The sequence below is a fragment of the Hippoglossus stenolepis genome, chromosome 5, assembly GCF_022539355.2.
Source record: "Hippoglossus stenolepis isolate QCI-W04-F060 chromosome 5, HSTE1.2, whole genome shotgun sequence".
Taxonomy (NCBI): Eukaryota; Metazoa; Chordata; class Actinopteri; order Pleuronectiformes; family Pleuronectidae; genus Hippoglossus; species Hippoglossus stenolepis.
In genome coordinates, this window is record NC_061487.1 from 4,501,401 (window position 1) to 4,526,815 (window position 25,415).

The 25,415-nt window shown below is 40.9% G+C and overlaps 1 protein-coding gene across 1 annotated transcript in view; it reads right to left on the reverse strand.

The window, feature by feature from the left end:
• Positions 1–21,481, reverse strand: part of cttnbp2 (cortactin binding protein 2) — an 89,161-nt gene extending 67,680 nt beyond the window's left edge. The window contains exons 1-2 of the mRNA XM_035155962.2: positions 21,100–21,481; positions 14,883–14,990 (exon numbers count right to left, since the gene is read on the reverse strand). Coding sequence (XP_035011853.1) covers positions 14,883–14,990; positions 21,100–21,228 — 237 coding nt within the window. The 5' untranslated portion in view covers positions 21,229–21,481. The remainder of the gene's footprint in view (positions 1–14,882; positions 14,991–21,099) is intronic.
• Positions 21,482–25,415: the final 3,934 nt, after the last annotated feature.

Sequence of the window (25,415 nt, forward strand, 5' to 3'; positions counted from 1 at the left end):
AAGGAGGAAGAGGCCCTTATTCCCATACTGACTCAACTAAAACCTCTTACACTCCGGAACAACAGTGAATATATAGTAAACTGTAATTTGCAAACATTTACAAGTTTGTTAACCTTTGAGTGCTCTTACCATATTTCACTCTGCCAAATCTCTGCCAGGCTACTTGTTCTCCTCAAGTCGACACACATGTTGGTTATCACAGCAAATGTAAAGGGATTTTTTGTCAGCAGAAGGTGGATAATAATGTTATGTTGTTTAGGAAAGAATCAGTCAAATTGTATTTGTATAGTCCATGTTCACAAATCACAATTTGTGTCATAGGGTTCAACAAGATGACACCATCTGCCCTTAACCCTCAACTAAAGAGATTAAAAACTACCAAAAACAAACTTCTAGCAGGGAATAAGGTTGAAATCTCAGAGTCACATGTGATCACTGTGTGATGTTTAAAAATATCATAGATTGACTACCACAGTATTAAAACCAGAGACTGGTTTTATATAAGGTGATTTACATCATAACAAATGTCTGAACTAAAATGAAATAATTTGGAAGACTTGGGGTATGAAATAACTTTTAAGATTTTAGGAGCGCTGTAGCAAGTGGAATGCTAGTGCAGGGATTTTGGATTACTCCAACCAATCTGTAGAACTCAGGGTTACCCAGAGGTATATTTAGCTAATTAACAATGACAATTAGGTTTTAAATCCTAGATCAAACTATTTCAAAAATTAAGCCCACATGATTTCCCTACAGAAAAGTAAAGCGATCAACAAAGTCATAACTTTTAATTCTGAAAAGGACAAGACTAATGATATTTTCATGCATTGTTATTCACTTAACAGGCAGCATGGTAGTGATGGTGAGCACTGCTGCCTCAGAGCAAGAAGGTTCTAATTTGGTCAGGGTCTTTATGTGTGGGTTTTCCCAGGCTTCTCCAGCTTCCTCCCACAGTCCAGAGACATGAGGATTAGGTTAGGTTAATTGGAGACTCTAAATTGACCTTAAATTGAGTTGTTAGACCTGTGATACGCTAGTGACCTGTCCAGGGTGTATCCCGCCTCTCTCCATGTAGATGACGGATGGATGGTATTGACTAAAATATAGCAGATCCCAATCTTACTCTTTTTTTACTGAAGTTAACTGTGTTTTTTTTCTGATCAAGTCTGCTGGTGCCTCTCTGTACCAAGATCTGTAAACAGATTATTTTGACAAGCCTTCCTTATGTGAGTCAGAGATCTGATGGTAAGTTTGGCCAAATGCACGGATTTGCAGAGCTACAAGCGATTTATTATTAGATTAAGATTAGTGCACAAAACATTCAGGTTGTAGTTTCTCATTTCATCTCTCATCTCAGCACTTGTTGACCTTCACGGTTAAAATTACATTTTTTTTTACATCAGTGCATCGCATCAGTTGTCACAAATGAATTCCTGTGAGGAACTTGCCAACAGATCAAAATATAAGTGGTCTCTGGAAGCCAGCCTTTATACCTGCACAAAGATCTTCTGTGAGCGAAGATGTTCTGCTCTGTAACTGCTGTATAATTTGTGTACAGCGTGTTTTTACAGTCTCTACAACTCCAACATTGTGATGTGTCTTCTCTGTAGCGGATCACATCATGTGAACTTCAAGAGTCACATTCTAGCGGTTAATCTTTCAATCATGTTGTATAAACAATTTAAGCTTAAACACTGAATCAGAGCCCCACGAATTTGGGTCAAGTGGCACTTGGAAACATGCCGTGTCAGAGAAGTAAACTACAGCTGTGTTATTTCAGTGCCTCTGGAACATGTTCAACTCAACTTTAAAGTAAATAGAAGGGTTGGGTATTGTTCGGTACCAGTGTCGAAACGGTGTCAGAACCGAACGCACAAAACAACAGTCAATGAAAAGGGCAGCTGTTTTTGGACGTTGAAATTTGAAATATTAACTGTTTAAAATATATTTAACTTAAATATACGAATATGAATAAGTGCAAAACTCTTAACAAATATACAAACCAAAATCCCATAGTAAATAAAACGTAACCCAACTTCAATAATTTAACACTAAATAACAGTTTCAGGGCTTGATACAGTAAAATACTCCAGCTCCAAACGCAGAGCATCCCTCTGCTTTCAAATGATCTGTGCATTATCATGAGCTCTTGGATCCCTGCTCTAACCTATTGCTCGCACATTAGCTGCTCGTCCCGGTGCCGGAATTCTTTCGTGTAAAAACAGCCAAACTTCCCGTCCGTTTGGCTTTAGGCATTTTGTTGTCATGACGACTCGAGTTTGAGGTAGCTGCAGGCATTATGTGCTGCCAGAGACATCTAGCGAGTGTGTTGCTATAGTTGGGTGTTTTACTAGGGACTATAACCAGTGTTAAAGGACTCAGATCAATGCCAAAATATTAATGTTGATAATGACATAATCAGGACACCTAATTTTCACCATAAACTTTAACCAAAGTAGAACTTATCCTCTAGGGATCATGACTGTCTAAATGATTTCTTAGATATCCATCCAAAAGACATTAATGTCTGGATCAAAGAGGGGGAACCAACCGGCTGACTGAGCGACCAAACAACAACCTTAACATCCTTGGTTCAGTCTCTCTAACATCCTGTGTTTGCTTGGCATCAACCCACAATCCCACGCCATCAACGTCTTGGCCCTAAGAGCCGTTGATTTTAGTTATGACTGACTCACGCGTTTCTTTGACATTTGGATCAGAGCGTCTCTTCCGCTCACAGCCTCTCACTCACCCACAGCCTTCATTTCACACACTCGGCCGCCATCTTTCTGTCACCATCTCATGCAGTAGCTCCAGGTATCAGATTTATTGGCAAACTGCTCGGTGACACACGCTCAGTACCATCAGACTCTATGCAGCAGGTGGGTGGTTCATTGTTTTGCTCAAGGGCACTTCAGCAGGGATGAGCCAGAACATTTTCACCTGTGCAGTAACAGCTTCAGGCTGAATGACCCAGAATACATTTCCCTCCTTCTTTTCTTCTCTATTTTTAAGAATCTGCCAATAGCACTTTAAAATTACTACATTACAGCACTTCTGAGCACAAAGGAAGTGAAAGATCAGGCCTTTATTCAGGGCTGAAAATAAAAAAAATGAAAGGCCATTATTGAAAGGACGAAAAAATAAAAAGCAACTTTAACTGTTGGCAAATGACTTCCTTCAGAGAATCATTTTTAAATTAGTTGTGAAATGGAAAATTAGTAGTCTTCATGTCACAACAGTGGAGCTGCTGGTGTTATTGCATCCATGAACCCTGGATCAGCATGTAGCAAAACTGTATATACACAGAAAGCTTTATCTTCTAAAAACTTGTTATCTGAAGTTTTTTTAGCAAAACTTCTACTTTGGAAGAGTAAGTAGAGAGTACAAATTAAATGCAGAGCAGAAGCAGACAAGGTCTCAATTTATCAGCATTATAGTCTAGTTAATACTGACTTTGAATTTAAATGAATGAGTGTTCAGCACAGTGATGACCCTTCACATTCAACTGGGAAAAGGGGCTGAAATAATTTGAAGTCTTTTTGTTTATAGTTTGTTTGCTAATAAATCAAATATTTTGGCTGCATTGAAACCTCTTTTAGAAATGGACTAGTTACACCACTACTGATCTATAGTGACATAATAGGTTTACTATGTGATAATGTAGAAATCGATCTTGTCCTTACTACCACAGCTAATAGCGGCAAAGTTTTATCTGCTGTGTTCTTGCAGCCTGAAAACTCCCACGCTCCTCCCTGATGCCTCTGGCTAGATGATAATGATGATGATGATCATCAACCATCAACAGCAGCAGAAAAACAGGTTCAAAGTCTGAACAGAGAATAACACATTTTTTCATCGAAGAGAATAGAACAGTAAAAAAAATAAAAATAAACTGTAAAACAATGGGCTATCTCAAATGACTGGTTACCTCCATCAGGGAAGAACACAAATAACATTTTGATGTGGGTCTGGATCAAAGGATGGATCCAGGAATTATTAATCACTTTTTCAACTTGCATAATAGGGTTGGTTTTTTTTACATTTTCACAGATTTTAATGCATGGATGTCAATGAAAATCGAGCATGTTTAGAGGACTGATATTTAAGAGTGTGTGCAATTTGGTTGATTCAAATAAAAAATCGGGACCTAATGAATTTAAATGTGGTTTCATAAGGAGACTGCTGGGTCTTGGCAGAAGTAAAAGCTCACATTCTAGTTTCTATATGTGTCAGACACACACACACACACGTTAAAGTGCACTGTACAGGAGTGAAAGAGTGAGAGTGCTAATGGATGTGGGAAAGTGAATAACAGAGCGGATGTGTGAGAGAAATGCACATTTACACTGTGTGAGTCCTATAGTTATCCTTCTATTGGGGTTGAGCTCTTTGAAGGGCTGGGAGATATGACCTCAAATCAATATCACCATAATTTCAATTTGATTACAATTAATAAACGATTATTTTTACCCTGTCCGCCGCTGCAAAATGAACGTAGCAGAAACCTGACAGTTGGTGAATGCACACATCGGGGAAAGTATTAAAGGTCCAGTGTGTAGAATTTAGTGACATCTAGTGGTGAAGTTTCATGTTGCAGCTGAATACCCCTCACCCTCCCCTCCAGACATGAAGGAGAACCTGTGTTAGCCTTCAGTTGTTATAAAAACTCAAAATGTGTTTAGTTTGTCAAGTTTGGACAACTGTAAAAAAAAAAAACATGGCGGCCTCCGTAGAGAGGACACGCTCCTGATGTCAATATAAAGGCTCATTCTAAGGTAAAGAAAACAGTACAAATAAGATGAAATACACAAGTGAAAACATCACTAGGATTATTTTAAAATTCAATTTCTGCCAATAGATCCCTTTCACCAAAATCTTACACCCTGAACCTTTAACCAATTTAACCGACATAAGCAAGATTAAGTCGGTTAGAGGTTATAAATGTCAGTTTCAGTACATTTTCGGTTTATTGCCCAGCCCTACTCAGTGGCCACTTTATAAAAAGGTACACCTGTAAAAAAACAATCTTCAGTTTTGACTGATGGTCACTTTTTTCAGTTTTCATGTGTTATATTTAGGTTGTTATTTGCAGTGGTGATGAACTGGACTGTATTCTGCTGAGAGGTGTTTGAAAAACACATTTAAATATAAAGCAGACTTGTGCACCACCAGCATTAATTGCATCCTCTTGGGAGGTTTTAACAAGAATTGCTCATCGAATGATTCGTAAAAGAAGAAGATGTGGCAGAGCTGCTGCAGTAGATCATATACTGTAGGTGTCTAATAAAAAGGTCAGGGATTCATGAGACAATAGAGATTCATCAATAAGTAGACTTTTCTCTTGTGATTAAGACAAAGAACTATATCACTTTCCGGGTTATCCATTTGTTTACTCTATAAATGTCAGAAATTTTGTCCAAAATGCAGAGTTGAAGGGCCCACAAAGACATCTTCACGACTTCATGTCTGACCAACAGACCAAAAACCAAAACACATGCAGCTCACAGCGAAAGAAAAACAGAGAAACACACTGCAGCAAATCATCACATCTCGGAAGCTGGAGTCAGTCATTTTAAAGCACAAAATACCCGACGGACACACACTTGACAGAGAAACAGCAAACCAAGTCTTCACAGTTCACTTTCACACCTCTCAAAAGTATGTGAATACTTCCTACTAACACAAGGTCATTTAAAAGACACAAACACACACCTCATGTTACAGAAAACAAACTCTATTGTCCAAGTGTTGAAATCTTGGCAAAGTGTCAAGCATTATTTCTCTTTTTTTGTTAACCATCTCACAGGAGCGTGTGTGTGTGTGTGTGTGTGTGTGTGACACAGCACCCATCAAACTGTAGCCATGTCATCACATCAACTGACCGTGAAACCCTGAGAGAAACGGAGGCAGAAAAGTGGAACAGAGAGATTGTGGACTGATCTGCTTCATGAAATACTTGCACATAAATGACACATATACATTTATTACCTCCATCGAGCTAAAACTCATGCAGTCTAATACAATAGTCCTGCATTAAACCCTAATGAAGGTTACTGCACTGGCAGAGTTGTGGGTTCAAATTCCTGTGTAAGTCAATGGGCAAAACAACTGCGTTCATGTCCTGCCATAATTTCTGGATGTATGACTTTACATCAAACCCTGTTTTTCTTTCTGTTTTGAATATCTATAGAGTGCAAAGGTTTGGGCAAAATGACAAAATAAAGATATACCTGGGCTGTAACTTACAGTAGTGATGATGTGTAACTGAATAGGAGGCTGACAAACAGCTCATTTACAGCTTTAAATGTAAAAATGTAGCCTCTATTATAAGCCTGGCAGAGCTATTGAAGCCAAAGCAGAGAGGGAAGCAGTTCACCCAAATTAATGATGACTTGACAGTTGTGGAAAACTACTTGCCTACATGAGGTACTTTTCCTCTTAAGTTATTTCTAAACCCTTACGAGCATCACAGATCAGCAGGGACGCTAAAGCTGCAGGATTTTACCCCTCTCTCTTACATACGGAGCCACAGTTCAATGCACTGTAACTTAAAATATACCACAAAATAAGCAAAACACAATGCAATTAAGGAATAAACTTCTAATACACACAATGCAACCAAATAGAACAAAAAACACACTGCATACAAACTGGTACATGCTTGTAATTCAATTTGTGAATTCACACTAAAGATACTGAAGTCGGGTTCATTGCTTTTTATGAGTCCCCCTGACTGTTGTGTCTGTGTTGTCAAATTGATGAAGACTTTTTTAAATTTGCTTGGGATTTGTCTATAAAATGTGTTCCTAAGTTGCAGTGTGTTAAGCGCTGTCTGAAACTTTCAAATCTGAGCAGAAAGGAAATCAATTTGTTTTTTCATTTCCAAGCAAAACTGTCTTTTTATGGTTCTATCTTCTAAACTAACTTGATTTGCTGTGTTTCTCTGTTTTATATATGGCCTTTCTAAATTTTGACAATACAATCTATCTGACCGTTCAACTCCTCTGCAGTATGGTTAGGGGCCCAAGGAGGTGTAGTGTCGAAAGTGTTGCAATCTAGACATGCTCAATATTAATAAAGTTTGAATTAACAGCCAACTAGTGCTCAGCAGCGTTGACAATTACTGCAGACCACTTTAACAGTTTCATTACCACAGGTTGACCAAGCAGCCGGCAGATTCACAGGCAGATTTAAACCGAAACTTCGCTAATAACATTAAAATCACAACATTGCCTCCCTCATACAAAAAGCAACTCCAACACCACTGTGGATTAATTTGTGATGAATGATCAGCCAGGAAAAAAAAAAAATCTTCTGCATTCCTTCCATGTTTTCATTTAATTTGTTGTGAAACCCGACACATACAGAACAGGCGGGTGTCCGACTTGACAAGAACATCCAAGTCCCTGTGTAGAGCGCAGCGCTGATCACAGCCAGGGTTGGGGGTTTGAGAGGGATGCACTTGCCGCACTGTGAGGAACATTAGATAAAAGCCATCACCGTGCAGAATGGACAGAGAGAGAGAGAGAGAAAGAAGGGAGGCTGGAGAGTGAATATATAGGCCTATGTAAAAAAAATAAAAGGGGGGGGGGGTTTACAGTAAAGCAAAGCATGGATTAAGAGAGAGATGGCTGCTATGACCTACTTCCTGAGCACTTCACCAATCGCCTCATTTCACAGGGAAGATTTTACACACACACACACACACACACACACACACACACACACACACACACACACACACACACACACACACACACACACACACACACACACACACACACACACACACACACACACACACACACACACACACACACACACACACACACACACACAATTAGTGGTCCGTGAAGCACATAAAGAATCTAAAGGCCAGTTCCACATGCAGTGCAGCTTTAATGACATGAAGTGCTTTTAAAAGAGAAAATGCTATTCAGGGCACTCTTAAACAGGTCGAAGGGAAAAGGTAAATTATGTAAAAGCCTCCATTCAGTCGGACATATTAAAGCTTTTCAAAAGGTGACCATCGACCACAGTGAGTCTTTAGTTGGATGAAAACGGAGAACAAAAACTGACAGCCGAAACAAACTAACAATTACATTATAAATATTTTTATAATGAAGGTGATAAAATATCCGCCATAAAAATCGATGTCTTCTATTTCATTCAGATGCAGACATGTCAATCCACCAAATATACAAATATGATGGGTTTCCTCTTAATGTGGGCTTTGGTCGACATGTTCTCTTTGGTCTGGGCGTGAGCGCCTGCAGAACATTTCTTTTTCTGTTACCTGTGTTGAAAAATGACAATGGCACTGGAAGCATGTGTGGCACTGAGACGAGTAATAATAATAGATCCATGAGTATCAGTCAATGTTCTATTGATGTGCAAATCATTCATTGAAACTAGAGCTGCTGCTAATGATTGTTTTCATTACTTTTGTCAATTAATCTTGTAATGACAATAGTGAAAGGTGCCAAAAACACAAAATTATTCAGTTTGCAGTTTGACATGACAAAGAAAAGCAGCAAATCAAAAGGAGGAACTTAAGGCAGCAAATGTTATTCATTGATCATCAAAATAGTATCCACTACTAATTGCATCTGTAGCTGATTACATACAGGTTAACCATTTCCTTGAGAACAACTGCATGCCCACCTCCCAACAAGGTAGATTTGCAGTATGAAACAAGCTATTTAAATTTGAGAAGTTAATTGGGCATTTTTAACTATTTTCTGACATTGTTTTTCTTAATAGAGTTATCCAAGAATATAAGTGACAAATTGATCAATCATTTAAATAGGTCCTACATCCATTATACATGCACACACACTCAGACATGCCATTTCAACTCTGAGACGGTCCACCCCCCTGGGATTGGACCAGTCTCCTGGATTGACTGACAGCACTTCAAAAACCACCCCAGCGCAGATATACAAAAAAAAGACTGTCAGAAGAAATGAACTCTCCAGAGACATCCGGGTGAAACCAGCTTCCCAGAAATGGGGGGGGGGTTGAGGATGGACGCCATGAGTCTTCGTTCCTAAGTGGGTGGCAGTGAAACATGAGCTTTTGAAGGAGGGTCCAGGTTGGGGGGGGGGTCTGGTTGCTAGGCAGCCAACCGATCAGAACAGGATGCTGATTGGCTTGTGTGTGTGTGTGTGTGTGTGTGTGTGTGTGTGTGTGGTGGGTGTTGTTGTGCATGCTTTCTTTTGAACAAGAAAGGAGGAAAAAGAGGAAGAAAGACACGCATTAATATGTACAGCAATTGTCTTGTCTAAATGCCTACTTAACCTTTGCTGAATTAAGATTACTTTACTCAATAAAATTCAGACACATTATAGTTTACATGCTCTTTGTGAGGTGTTTTTATTCCAAATGTCTGAGAGTAAAGGTTTACTTGGTAATAGTGGAGCTTCTGATTGACGATGATGCCCGCACATTCTGCCAGTGCAGAGAGAGAAAATAATAACTTTTCTCTGTTGAAGGGCTTTTTCACCTCAATTTCAACCTCCAAAAAAGATGGGTCAGGTTGTGAGGATGATATTATTGCTCAGTATTTTGTTCAATTTGAATAAAATGAAAATATTCACGGATTCAAAGGGTCATAAATTTTGTGCAGCACATAATTGAACTCCTTGGGGAGACTTTGTAAAGCATCCCTCTCTATGAGGAAAAATAAATAAAACCAAAATTGCAGCTCCGGGAGAGTAATGCGATTTTTAATATATTTCGGATTAAATGTGCAGCCCACAGAGATGGAGAGATGCAGCAGGAGGGGAACAGAAATACAAAGATTTATATGGAAGGAGAGAGATTGTCAGACAGTAATGATGAGTAACGAGCTGCCACAGAGTCTGTCCAAAGAGATAACAGCAGAGATAGAAACAGAAAGCAGTAAGAGACACTGATCGACAGGGAGAGAGGACAGGATGTCCAAAATGTTAAGATTTGCAGGAAAAAAAGAGACACACAGATACAGAAGAAGACAGAAATTGCTGAGTGTATGTGTGTGGAGGGGAGATATGGAAAAGCCCAGCAACAGGGCATGCCTGAAATAGCTAGATGGTTGGAGATAACGTGACGCTAGAGAAAGCCTGATGGCTCGGGGCATGTGTTGTGCAATGCATGTATGAGCCCAGTGGTGACAGGAGCTTCATGGACTCTCTTAGTCATATGGCAGATCACATGACTACAGAGGGGCTTGTCCGCATAAGGCCGGACGCAAGTGTGCAGAAACACTGACTGCCCATCTGGACTCTTGAGCTCGGCGACCTACTGTAACTTACAACCTCAATGTAACTTTGATAAAGGGACTTGAAATACAAGGCTTGGATACACAAGTCTGTCACACGTCAATAAAGAAGTATGTAAAGCTTCTGGCTCATGAGAGAGACTGCTTCTTTAAAACTTAAATATTTATATCTGTAAAACACTCATCTAAGACCTGTCTACAGTTAACTGTAGCTGGCTGGACACGAAGCTGCATTTTCGTTTTTCTTCCAATAATCATGATGGTCTTCGCCAATAAAAATATCAAACCATCAAGTCATTTTCACAAAAGTACAGACTTCAAATCTGACACCTCCGCCTGTACAGTATCTGTCTCCCACTGAGACTCACAGAACATAACTGCCCACCAGTTAGAAGCCATTTCACACTGTCCAACTTTCCATGTCTTAGTAGTGTGTGTTATTAGTCAACAAAACAGGAACAGCAGACCTGGAGATGTTAACGATCACTTCTGTCTACATACATTGTAATTTAAATTCCTGTAATGCTTCAACTGCATTAGGTAATATCTTTTAATAATATCATTGAATCCAATAACCCCCAACCCCAGTAGGAATTAACAAACTCTGCAGATTTAAGTCCCTTTTAGCTTCTATTAGCTTGTTGTGTTGGCTCTGTTGCTGCACAAACACTATAACTGTAGGGACCAATTTCCAGTTGACAACATTAACTGTATGCCAATTGCCTGGCATGTAAATAGCAGATGGCTTAAGAAGTACTAGCTGGTGAAGAAAGCTCTAAATGTTTGTCTAAGAAATTGGTGGCGAACAAAGCAGAGTAAATAAAAGCGTGAATAGTGGATGTAGGACCGCCCTGTTCACCTTCAGATAGTTCAGAAGACATATTGTCCAACAATGTCTGAATATATTTTCAGACAGCTCTCCAGGAGGACACTCAGTGTGGCAATTGGTTGTTCATATGAAAAGGGCTTGAAAACTGATTGAGAGGACTTCAGTTCTTGGCTGCTATCTCACCTCCACAGAGCTGACCATTCAACAAAGAATACAGTTTAAAATTCTCCTCATCACATACAAAACCCTCCACAACCTTGCCCCCTCTTACCTCTCTGACCTCCTGCACACAATCCAACCCGCAACCTCAGATCCACCAACACCAACCTCCTCACCCCTCTTACCATGTCCAAGCACCGAACCAGGGGGTCAGGGCCTTCTCCATCGCTGTCCCCTCCCTCTGACTCTCTCCCCGAACACCTCAGACATTCTCCCTCACTCACCTCCTTCAAAAATGGACTCACAACTCACCTTATTAAATCTGCGATTTATTTATGTGTTATAATTGTTTTTAATGTAAGATGACTGTCCTTTAACTGCTATAATGTTACATTATTGTTATTGTTTTTATAGTCACTGTTTTTACCATGTTAAGTGTCTTTGAGTACCTTTTAAAAGCGCTATACAAATAAAATGTATTATTATTAATCTGCTTGGACTGTCCTCACATAAAAGACAAATTTTATCAATGTCACTTAAAGCTTCGGTAATATCTGTGATTTTGTTCTCGTGCACTGAGCAACAAAAAAGACAACAGCAGGCACCTACTGGTTATTTATCAATCCCTCTGGTGGCTGACGACCAATATTTAAATTTGAGAGACCTTGCGATCTACCATCTCCATTATGTGTACAGCATCAAAACTGAACAGGCTTGAAGCATGGTGTCTTTGTATAAAAATAGAAAAAAATAAATAAATCACAAAAAATTGTGATAGTGGCACCAGCCAAAGACGTAATCTCCGTTCGGGCTTTTAACTTTATCTACTTTGACTCAGGCTGCTACTCAGCCATCACTGGGCAAAGCTGATCACAGCTACCTCCTTTTAGAAGTGGATCATATCCCTGTGGCTTCTTGATACAAATACAAATTTCTGCTCTGGGAATTGGGTAAAGTTGCACTCTCCAAACGCCCTCTGGAAAGCTCTTGGTGCAGAAGAATGGGTGACTTGTGTAGCCATCGGCCACGGTAAACATGTGATATCGCTGTCATTTGGCTAATCCGCTTACGGCCTCCTTTCTTTGTCTCCAGGATGAAACCTGATACGGCAGCTCAGCCAGCTTTAGCCACACGCCAATTATTCTGCGGCACCAAAGCCTCTTAATAACACCCAAACGCCACAAACAATCGTTGTAGCTGTGCCAAGCCATGGAACTTTGGTTCAGAAGCTTTTGGTGTGGTTGTGTGTGCCACTGTAAGGTGCTAATACGACTGGTTAGCTTTATTTGTGATTTGATTGTCCAGTGAAACTGATTGCCCTAATGCTGGCCGCCCGATGATGCTTTTATTCAGGCTGTTTGGGAGGAGCTGGGGAGAGAAGTGGAAAGCGAAAGGATGGGGGAGTAGGTTTAATCCTCTCTGTCACACTGTCCCGCTTTGTCAGACATGTTGTCGGGCCTCCATTTTTCACTCTCTTTCTGCATTTCACCCACCCTCAATGGCATTCGCTCTGATTTGAACCAACAATCTGGGCCTCTCACTCTGAATCTATCTTTCTCAACTGTCTCTTTTTCATTTATCTCCCACTTCTTCTGTCCCTCCTCCTGTCTGCCTCCCTCTCTCGGATAGGGCTTATCTGCAACGGAACAAACAGGCTCATTGTGTTTTTGCAAGAGCCATGAGGTTACCAGAGAGGAGGCTTATTTCATTAAAACTTGGATAGGATATCCATCTACAGGGGATATGTGGTCTACAGGGACTCTTAAAAACATGGGTGAAGTGTCTGAGGGTGAAACAGAAGAACAACCAATACCAGCGACACAAAGGAACAGGGAAGAGGTGACATTGAGACAAAGTCTATACTAAAGCTATATGGAGGGAGACTGCAGAAATGAAGCAGGGCAGATGGAATAGAATTAAAAAGGTGGGGGTAAAAGGCTGTAAACAATAGAAAATATTCAAATTACTGTCTGAAGTCAATGCTGTGATGCAGAGGGAAGCAGAAAGTCACTAAATGTTCAATACCAGCAACACTAAAGCCTGCAGTCACACAACAGACTCTACGGAAAACTGAACAAACTGTGTGCAAGATAAACAGCCTTCAAATCAGCCAAAAAACAGAACAAGAAAAGGAATGGCTTTGGAAGATGGCTACACAACCATCAGTTAGATCACCAGAAGATGTGTTTGGAGTGCAACAAAAGAAAACACTACATGTCATTTCAGAGAATCAAATACATGGTGTTTGAACTGTAGCAATTGATAAGGACATCCCTCTTCTATATAGCCCAGTGTAACACAGTGAATGAGTTGCACCGTAACAAGAGCCTATTTAAAAATGTCTGAGAGGACAGCCTTTAAGTGGAGCATGGACAAGCCGAGCCGACCTAAATACAGAACTGCAAGAAGAGAAGGACTTGCAGGGGTTTGTTCGGAAATAACTCAGAATTGCTGCCCCTGTAAAGAACCAGCTACACCTGGCACTTCAACAGCAATACAAAGTTCATTTATGTAAAAATTATCCCACAGGTCAACCAATCCTCTTTAATAGAGTTTAAACTAAAATGAAACCTTCATGATGGCAGGATTTATTACAGGACTTTAGTATCAGACTGAATCAGTAAATAGTAAATATGTCCACAAATACAAACAATGTTCAAGTGGAGATTCATACCTTACAACGTCACAGCAAATTATCAGTTATCTCATATTGTTTGGATGAGGGCAGAACATACCACACAGAGAACAGACTATAGTATGATGGCATGTAGTCCATCCCATTGCTTAGTTTAACACTCACAGATCTTATAGTTAGTTTCAAACTGTTGGTTTTGGCTGTTAGTACAACTTTGAGGTGATACTTGTGGCTCAGGGGTAAGAGCGAGAATTTTTTGACTATTCAATGTTGTAATTTCCCACAAGTGAAGGAGAAACATTCAAATGTATTTTTTGTCAGATTGAACTGTCTAACCAACCACCTCTAAAATTCCATCATACTTTAGCAAGTGTTCACTAGGAGACAGAGCTAATATCCTCTCGTTTTTCTCAAGCTCAGAGTTTCACTAGCAAATTAAAAACTATTTGACCTTTTATACTCAAGCAGCACCTTTCCCCTCATTGGTTTTCAATAGTCACTAAAGAACAGTAGGAACCAGAACCAGCTTCAGTCATCTCTTTATTACAAAGCAGGTGGTGCTGGATGGACACAAGGATTTGATCACACTGGCCTTTCTGGCAAGATACCTAGTGCTAACTAGTCGCTCAGTCAGCTCCCATTCAACAAAGGCAATTAGAGAGACTGCTTATCAGCGGGTAATTACAAAGGGAAGAAAGAAACAGTGGGGCAGAGTCTTTCAATGTGGTCACACAATTGTTCTGCACATTTCTGGGATCAAGCCACTGACTCAGATTTGGTGATATTGCCTTCATTTAGCAGCTTTCACAAGCATTCATCTTTCATTACAGCGAGTGATACCAAGACAATTCTGGGTCACAATTACAGCTAATCATCTCATCTCAAGCCATTGCACAAAGGAAATCTGTTCTCAATAGGTTGTGCTCAATTAACCCGACAGAGGCTGTGATAGCAGTGGTTTAGCTTGTGAGTGGGTAGGTGTTGTCTGGGCTCACCCTCAGGGCTTCTATGACCAGGTCTCGGGCTTCCAGCTCTCCCTCCATGATACTCAGCAGGGTGAGCAGCTCTGGCTTGCTCAGGTTATCCATGTTGAACTCACATTTCTGCAACACAGACCAGAGACAACATGTTAGAATCATACAAACTGTTCATTTTTAAATTGAGACCTGATGATAAACCTTAAAGGAAAGGTTCATGATTTAGGTACACACACAAAATTCAGTACAGCAAAGTTCTATGCCTGTGCAGAAATGTATTCAAAACTACATCAGCAGTGCGAGTAAGCCATATAAAGTGGTTATCTTGCAAAGTAACACCATTTCTAGTATTAAATTCCCTTTGTGCATTTCCACAGTCCCACATCACTCACATTGAGCCCTCATTGGAGAGAAATCTATAACAACAGGAACTAGAATTATACTCAGTCAACCCCATGCCTCAGCCAAGGCCCAACAGTCTTCTTAAATTCAACACACTCACAGATATCAGTCCTCTGAGTTCAATAAAATCAGTTCAGTAGTTTTCTGCATAATCCTGCTAACAGACAAGCAAACGGCAACAAAAAAGTAACCTCCTTGGCAGAGGTAATGATTACAGCAAAAAGAAAAAAAACATCGTTCATGAAAGGGGTCACCTCACTATTTTTTAGACGGACGTAGAAAATTGTGATCCTCTCTTTTAATACATATCAACTAGCCGTGAAATTGTATTCACAACATAGTGCATTTAAAGTCATTCTGAAAGTTGGCACCAAATGCTCTAGATTTGTAGTATTTTTTACCAGATTTAATATCTCAAAGTTATAATGTGAACTTTAGTCAAATTTAGCATGTCACACAGCTAACATTAGCGTGTGAATTTGCTCACAGTTAACAAGCTAACATTACACGTAAAATTTGTTAATTGCAAAGCTAATGTCAATATCCTCAGTATAGACTTCAGAAAAAAAAAAGTTGCTCACATGACAAATTAATTTCCAGTCTCCAACTGGTCTCGTTAAGTGCTGCCCTTGAATTAGGCTAGATGTCCGGCTACCTCGAAGCTATTAAGTTCTAATTACATTTAGCTAGGCCATTAGGCACAATAGCGACTACAGGGCTAGCGGGTAGGGATGACTGTATTTGGGAATGACCAGACCACTTCATGTTTCGCCTCGTGTGAATTAAAAGCTTTTTTCAGGTCTACTTATAAGAGTAAAATGGCTGTGTTGTCTTGGTCAAGTCTCTTCTTAAGGAAGAGGGAACTACTTGTTTTAAGTCAATTATTCTCCAACAGTGAATCATGTTGTGCTACAAAAACACTATAAATGTTGTTTATAAAGCTAGAAATGTCAGTGTATTTTTGGGGGTTAAATATGATTCTTTCTTTAGTGTCATTTTTCTTCCACCTGCCTCTGAAACTCAGATTTAACTCTAGGTTAGCACATTACAAAAATCTACTTCATTTTAACAACATAAGACTGTTTACTGCCAGGGTTTTAAAAAAGACTTTCCCAAGTGTTATCATGTGTGGCAATCTATGTGAGAAGTTATTTTGCAGATTTAGATGTCATCTTGCAAAAAAGGTGCATTGTTGTAGTTTTAACTGCCTCAAGAATATAAAGTAGACCAGTTTCAGTATTCAAATACAGACACAAAAACATTATGTCTATACAGTAAGTGTTTCATACATTTAATAGTTAAAAGAAGCCACCTTGAATAGGAGTCTTACGGGTATTTGCATGGCAGTTTATAGGTCAAGTGATTAACTGAAAGTTGCAGCCCTAATTAAGTATATTTATTGTTGTTGAGGAACAACATTTAAGGTCAAAAATTAAATAAGGTCGAGGAAAAATAATTGAATGACAGGTCAGTGACTAACTCAAAACATCGGGTATTTGCTAGAAGCTTTTCTATTATTAAGATGTAAAATTCAACAATAAACCAAGAGGCATTTTGTCAAGAGGACATGATGATTTGGGAACAATGAGTCCTATTCAGAGAGAGCTTCCTGTGTTATCCCAGTCACATCTCTAAACATCACAATGGCATCTGGTTGGTTGACATTCCAAAGCTAAGCGTCAAATTGTTGTGTCAAGGTACATTCAAAGCAAAAACCTTAGTGAGGTAAATGACTGAAATTCGTAACTGGAAAGCAAAAAAAAAATGTGTAAACTTAAATAGAGGGGCCAAAAGACCACCATCCCCGATTACCATTTTTGCGACTACTCCTGCCATCTGTTGAGAAAGCGACATCCCGCTGCATTCCCAATATCTAGAAGATTCTCACCAAGCTATGTGTTCAATGTAACAGGCAAATGGAGGAAGTGGAGAACTGTGCTGCACATCAGGCGTATTGCTACCTGCCCATTCTGGTGAATTCAGTTGTTAGCAGGCCCCTTAGGGCTGATTTACAAGCTTCCATCAAAACCTCTGCCAAGAATATTCCATCTAATCAACGAGTCACACATCTCCAGAGGTCCATTGCAAAGAATGTGACTTTGAGCAGGCCGGTCTGAGTTTTCAACAAGCTGCTGCCTTCTATGTGTCCTTTATACACTGCTGTGACATTATTTATTTCACCGCAAAGGGGGGAAAAGTTCATGCTCAAACAACTGGAATTGTGGTCATAAATCGATATGAATAAACAAACTAATAATCTCTCTTCGAAAAGCTTTTCTCATATAATGTGAGGTTTTAGCCAGGAAAGCTTTCTGAAAACAGGTGCTAAAACAAGTTTTATCAAGAAATCAGCTTTTTGCAAAGGACGTTTTGTGCCTGCTCGCTCAAATATCGACCTTCTTCTTTTCAGAACAAGGGACAGGAAACTCTTACATCAATCACATGTTTCTGTTTAGTCAAACCACAATTTGAGTCTGATGCGATCACAGCAAAGCCTGGAAATAAAAGCAGGAGAGATTCCAAGGGATTGATTCATTCACATCGAGCCTTCCAATCGATCCACAACACCCCCTTTTCCCGGCAGCCTTTTCACCACTCAGAGGATTGATGGACTCAGGGACCCTTGATGGAAGGCAACCCTGAGCCAAGCTGTCCTGTCATGGGACCTTGGGTGGTGGGTGAGGTGGGGTGAGGGTTGGAGTGGACTGTCTCTCACGCTCTCTCTGGCATTTCAGCACAGTGAGCAGGTGAGGGAAACGAACACTAATTTGTTCCATGAGCCGTGAGCTGTGCGCCAAGGGCACGAGCAGCCTGGCCGACGTTCCGAGGCTCGCTGTTAGCCCCGCTCCACTTAATAAGACCTGTATCATTTCACTGAGCCACAAGGGAAGGGAAATGCTAGCTCAGTGAAAGTTCCTTCCCTGTATTCTGCTGGCAAAAGCCTGGTTACGCCTGTAGGTTTCTCACATACTCATGTCCTGGTACTGCAAGCACTAAACTGTGGGGTATGACAGCCTGTACATGAGAAGCCATTGAAACCAGTGGTTACCAGGAAAATGCCATCAAATTGGAGGAAATAACAATTAATCACATAGTTCAATGAATTTAGTTTCAACAAAACACATTTTATCATTTACTTCTTTTGGTATCTACTTATGCAGTTTAGATTTGGGATTGATTTGTCCATGTTTGCAATAATAGTCTCAAAATATCGGTACATTGGCAAAATTGTGTAATTTCGAGATAAAGTTGTATAAAAGCTATTTCACCTACAGTTGGCCAGCCACTCCAGCACGAGTAGCCACATGGCATATATCTTGAAAATAGGCCCCAAACACTTATGTCTCTCACTTGGCAAATAAAGCTAAAATGATTGTCACTGTATAGCTTAACTAGTGTGCAATAACATTTTCTTCGATGACTTCTCCAGCTTGTTAACAGGGTAGCCTAACATCCCTCTCCGTCCCACCTACTCTATGTAACAGGACAGAAATTTTGTTGTCAGGAAGAAGAAGCAATGACAGCGCAACAACTCGTGTTGATGGCACTCCTCCAACATGGCAGCATATCCCACATAACCACTGGTGACGACTCGCCAAAGTCAATTATATCTGGCCCATGTCCTACAGCATGGTTAGAATATGGGTCTGAACAGAGCAAATCTGTTTCATCCCCTTCAAACAGGTTCTATTTTTTGATATTCTCTCTATCATTTGTTACAAGACCACTTTATATGAACATTATGTAACTACTTCAATTGGGGTCTAATGGGACAAGAAACGTGAACGGCCAAGCAATCAGGCGTAAAATAATGTCAAACTTATCTGGAAACAAAAAGATGGAAATTATGAAATTTGTAACCCATCCTTTCCATTGAAAACTTTGCCCATTGTAAAGATTGAAAACATTCACTTCTTAAACTCTGACTAACCATAGTAGTCGCAAACACATAATTTTTCTATATGAGAGAATAAAACCAACACTTTGGGGTGCTGCTCACTTTTTGTTTCACCTCAAATAAAAGGACAATATGGTCAACTAGCGAATTGCTGACATGTTATGTGATCATCACACTGCCCCCGTTTCTTTTCTAGTTAGAGTTGTTGTCCTTAGAGTTTGCATGGTTAAAAAAGCAAAACGTGAACTACAAAAACTGTGATCCAAGTTGTTTTTCCTTTCATTTCAGCAACACAGATTGTAGACTGCCTGCCAAAGCCAACGTGTATCATAGTTAATGAGGGGGAGGTGATCAGCAGAGTGCCTTTCGCTGACCTCTGACCCCCCTCTGAACTGTGAGGACTGGTCCTTCAGAGTCCTCACAAACGAGAAACTTCCCCCACCTAGGGTCAACAACGGACAGTCTGACATGGTTGAGCAAAGAGCAAAGTGCTTTATTTAACCATGGCAGGCATATGTGAGGGGGTGTGGGAGGGCATGGAGGCCCCTTTCGTTGGCTGGAGCCTGAGGAAGGAAGAGTACGCTGGCAGAGCGTCGGGTGAGATGAGGAGGCTGCCCGGCTCCCATGTCCCTGGAGCACCTGTTCGCCTCGACACTAAATGTAAAGTAGCCTCGAGGCAGTTCTGAGCGCCCCTGACACGGTACCCCCAGCTATGCCCGCTGAGTCACTGAAATTAAGACCAATTTAGAAAGGTGTCTGGTGAACAGGGCCTTCACCCCCTCCTCCACTGTGCTGCCTCTGCCCTCCATCCACCCCCGCAGCTCTTCTCCCACCTCTCTCTCTACCATCTCTTCAGCACTGCTCAAACCCACCCCCACTATCACCCACCCACCCACCCACCTCAGGCACCGTGGCTGCTTTTTACTCCAGCAACTCCAAATGTTTCATCCAGCAAACCACTTCCATCCCAGCTCCAATCAAGTGCCTTTTTGGTGGTAATTTCACCAGTTGAAGTACAAAGATAAAACTCACTAAAAACAGAATGATGCCACAAACTGGGGCAAAAGCATCCCGGTCAATTTTGCATTAATTGTCAGGTCGTCAACAACACTGGAACAGGTTGCACCATGGAGCCAGTTAAGGGAGGAGGACTTCACAGCCTCTAACCGACCAAGGCAGAGAGGGGTGGTCGAGCACATATGCTGCAACCTGTGAGAAACCACAAGTATGTGTGTGTAAATATGTCAAGCTCAACAAAGGAGCACTTTAACAGGTATACTTTGTGTTGCACTGCTCCTCTTGGTCCGTGGCCTGTAAATCAGTAAAGACTCACAGCTTCTTGCCCGTGAGGGTTCGTGTAGAACTGACTGGTGGACAACATCCGGACACGATCAGATCCACAGACCGAGAGGGTATCGTTTACAAAAATACAAAAAAGAAAGCTAGAACGAAATGCTGTCACCTCCCGCAGGCAACAAACCGACAACCAGCCTTGCTACAGCTTCTATTTTCAAACGTGACTGTGGTGCAGCTCGCTCAAAGTCTCTGCGTATGATTCCACGGACTGCAAATGTGCATGAGCCACAACCTGTGTAAGCAGCGATTCGTCCTCGACCAGGCGCAGAATAACAACAGCTGCGGGATGAATGTTCAAGAGGCGAACAAAAGGAAGTGGCCGCGGTGTTGGGAATAAAGGGAAGCCCACTAATGAGCCTGTGCTGGAGGCGTTAGGACTAACTCTGGGTCATTTAGCGCCTCGAACCGAGCAGGACCCTTGTTTTCCTCCAGACATTGTCGAGGGGCTCCCGCTGATCACCGCTGTTGCTTCGCGAGCCCGAGCGGAATGGATGCGCACTGCATTTCTCCCGCTGTCCGCCACCCCGGGAGAAAAACACCCGTGTGTCCGGGGGCTTTTCGCCAACCCGCGCGTCTTACCGTGTCCACACTCCCGAGCACGGCCGTCGCCAGTGTTTGTACCGGAGGAGGCTGCTCTCCGCTGGCTCCCTCCGACGCCATCTTCGTACTGTAGCGGTCTGCTGGAGTGAGGGCGCATCCGGCACTCATTAACTATTGCGCTGCTGAGGGCAAATCACGCCACGGACGGCCATGGAAAGGGAGAAAAGAGAGACGGGCTTTGCAGGAGCTGTAAACGGGGGAGAAGAGGACAGGTCACCGCCGTGAAAAAGCCCCGCAGCTGAGTGCGCGGGCTGCGTCTTTGAGAAAGGGGGCTGTGGTGTAGGCGTGGGCCGAGCGACGCGCACTGATCCAGATGCAGCGCCGGTGCGCTCCCAACCGGAAAGGAGGTGCGTCCCGGGAACTGATTGACAACAGCAATTGTTCGGCCTGTGGAGCTGTTTCTATTGGTTGTTAAATATTGGTCAAATGAAGCAGTCAGACCAGGGACCTGTCTGTGCACCTACTACAGTCACAGAGGTTCCTAAATATATATTCACGACAGTCTAGCACATCATTTAACAGCATTTCACAAGAAACAGCTTCATTTGAAGTTTATTTTTACAGCCATTTTTGAACTTTTTTGTTTCCTTCATTGGAGGCACAATTCTTGGGGCATTTAAATCTTTTAAATCCCCTCAAATCTAAATATACATATAGTACAGCACCATGCAGGGCCGTAACCAGCATTTTAGTAATGCTGAGGTCAAGAGCCCCCCACCCTGCATACATAAAAACTGAGTCAGTTTCCACATGTGGAAAAAGAAGCAATAGGAAAGTAAAGTTAAAAAACAATTCCACAATTTAAAAAGAATCCAAAGTAACTGTAAGCCTCAGAATTTTGCCTGAATAAAGGTGCAGCTGTATTACCTCAAAATATAGAGAGAGACGATGAGGACAGGTCGCCGCTGTGAAAAAGCCTCAGAGCTAAGTGACTGATTTATAACAACAATTGTTGGGCCTGTGTAGCTGTGAAATCTTGGTCAATAAACCAGTGTCCTGCAGGGGTCACTGCCCCAGCACATCGACAACAGGGAATAAATACATTTCAAAATAGGTGAGAGACAAAAGCCTAATCTACATAAACAAATTGCATAAAAAAAAACAGCTTCAATTGAAGCTTTTTAAAACCTATTTTAAACTTTTTGAATTTCTTTCATTAAAGACCATTTAAATCCTTTAAATCTTTGGAAACCCTTGACATTTAAGTACAATCCTCTATACATACAGTTGTGGTACAACACAGTCCCATAACCAGTGTTTTACTAATGCTGAGGTCAAGAAAATGTTCTACTCTAATTAAAAAAAGATAAGTAAGAAGGGGAAATAGAAGGAGAAAATAAAAGGAAAAAGAGGGGGAAATTGGAACTCTTGGAGTTTTTCATTTGTATATTTTTTGTTGTTTTCGTGTGTTTGTTGCCCCCATTTAATTATTCATTCTGGGTTTCTTTTGGCTTAACTCTACACCTGCACATACACTCATGCACACATGTATACACACAATCTGCACAACAAAATGCCCTCTTACACACTCAAATCTAAAACATTTAGTTTTGTCTTTTGCTGTCTCGCTGTATATTAAATCAAATGTTTCCCCCCTTTTTGTTTGTGTCTGTCTTGTGATGCCTTTCATCAAATAAAAATTCATAATAATAAGCATAAAAAAGTAAAACACAATTAAAGCTATAAAAACATTTCCACAATGTAAAAATAATCCAAATTAACTGTTGAATTTTACCTCAGTAATATCGTAGCAGCATTAGTTCAAAATAAAAGAGCTCATTTTGCACAATGACCCGTGTCAGTGAGTGGTGTAGGAACATCATTAATGATCCATTTTTATGCCGTCTGCAGGTGGATGCTGGTGAAGGCACAGCTAAATCTAACTCACTTGTAAATAGTTTGAGTCACATATTGTATTATCTGATAAAAAGATTTGGGTAGAAAGTTTAATTTTGATTTACTTCCTGGTTCTGCCTCTCACCTGAGCACCATGGAGATCTCTGTGGTGTGAATGTGTCTGAGTGGAGCATCACCTGCTTTGTTGTTGGCAAACTCCGGTGAAAGTCCAGATCCGATTGTACATTATTTGGACTTAATGTCTGAAAACGGCTAAAGTCATTTTGAGTAAAAATGTGTATAAAATAATTGTAATGTGATGCATTTGAGATTCCCTCACTTAAAAGAGTGAGGCACCATTTGTCGGCGCCCACTGTAGCTACAGATCAGAGTTTTAAAAGAACAAATACGGTCAGATTATGTAGGTTTAAATGGCTCTCCCAGAAAACACAACCATTAGCAAGACGTCTCTTTGAAATATGCACTCACTTTATAGGCTATCGTATTTGACTGCCCATAAATTGAAACCAAACTGCAGACCAAAAGCCCAATGTTAATCTTACGCGTGTCGATGCTCAGAATTCAAATCTCTCTGCTCTGGGTCGGTTTATCCCAGAGAAGCAGAGAGAGGATAGGGCCCCTCTCAGCTCCCAGATGTGGCATTTAGGATTAACGGACGCTGATCCAGCCTGGTCATCCAGAATGAGGTTATTAAGTCTCTATTTAGGTCAAATGTTGCATGATCGACGTTTGCTGGTTGCATTGAGAGCTTGGACGTTTGTTGGCTTGAGGGATGAGCTATGTTTTCCTCACCTGAGAACTAACATGTTTGATTTCAAGAAAATCTGTCTTTTAAAGCCTAAATTAATTAAATGTTTCTCTGAGGGTTGAAGAAAAAACTTTTCCTGACCTTTATGCTCTGGAACATGTTTCGAGCCATGTTGGACAGACTTGGAAATCCACAGTTTTTAGATTGAGAACAAAACTGTTTTTCTATTTGGCAGACCTGTTGACATCTGCAATGTTGTCATCAAACAACAGCTGTATTATAACCTCAAACGGAAACAAATAGAAAGTTAGACGTACAGATGTGCTGAGATATATATGTTTTCAGTGTAAATGCTTCACTTATGACTCGGTGATACATTAACATCAGATGTGATATATTTTCACCTCACAATGCTTTCTGAAGAAGCTTTTTTTAAATTGTTCTATAGGTTCCCTAATCCCACACAAACACATATCACATTGTATCTGCCACTCACATCTCAGTGATACACAGGGGAGATTCAGATGTGAATTCCTGTCTTTCCCACAGAGATCTTTTTGTCTTTCTGTCTCGTCATGTGTCAAATCCCAAACTCGTGTTTAAATCTCAGGCAGATCAGCGAAGACAGAGCTGTCATGTGGAGATAATCCCCCCTCCTCTGAAAGGAAGCTCGTCATTAGCCGCTGATTATGGGGGACTCAGGAGATGTGGCCCGCTTGGAAAGAACCCGCCTCCTCCCTTAGTTGAAACTGGCTGTGACCTTAAAAGATACAGTTTTCCCCTTAGATCCTTTAATTCAGTGAGATGTTTTCATTTTGGTAAAGAAGTTGTGAGGGAGTTAAGAGGATTTTTATGCAGCAACATTAGCAGTGGCACAGGAGGAGAGGAAACTGAGAATAAGTGGGAGCCATGCCCCTTCACTGACCCCATGTCCTGTGGCAGCAAAAAACATCAAAATAACGTCTGTAATTCCATGGTAGTTATACAGCAAATACTTCATTATGAATTCACTGTCACACAGTTTTACTACAAGTTCTCATACCTTAAGCTCACAACTGCAGCTGAAACTATCAGGTCTGACTGTCAACTGTATGGACGATAGTGCAAGCGTGTGAAAAGTAGCGCTGCACACAGCTATACAATGCAACAACGAAGCAAAACATCACATTAATTGACAGAAGTGTAAAGTTTTTCTGGTTCATAATGAAAATGTGGCAGGACAAATATGAATATTGCAAGCAGCCACAGATAACACGGCTTTGACATGGCGGTGGTATGAGCTGTCAGAGCACTCTACATATATACAGTTGTATATGTTTTTTTGATTCTGAGCAGGGACAGTCATTGGTACCATAAGCACAAGAAGTTGTCAGAAAAATGTAGAGAGTAAGCAGATATGTTTTACCACCCGATTATACTTCCTCTACTTGACTTATGTTTTAACTTAGTGAGCACTTTACATTGTTACTGGGCACTTAAAATGCCATCATGGCTTCCATTCTTCTGCACTATGGAAATTCAACATAGACAACACGACGACTAGCATGATATTGACAATTCTACACAGTAAGCTTTTTGTCAAAGTTACATTGTGTGTATTGTTGATGCAACATTGTACGTTTCTATGGTTACAGTGTCTGCAGTTCTTGGCAGCCACTGAAGTCAGTCCTGTACAGAGCATGAAACATAA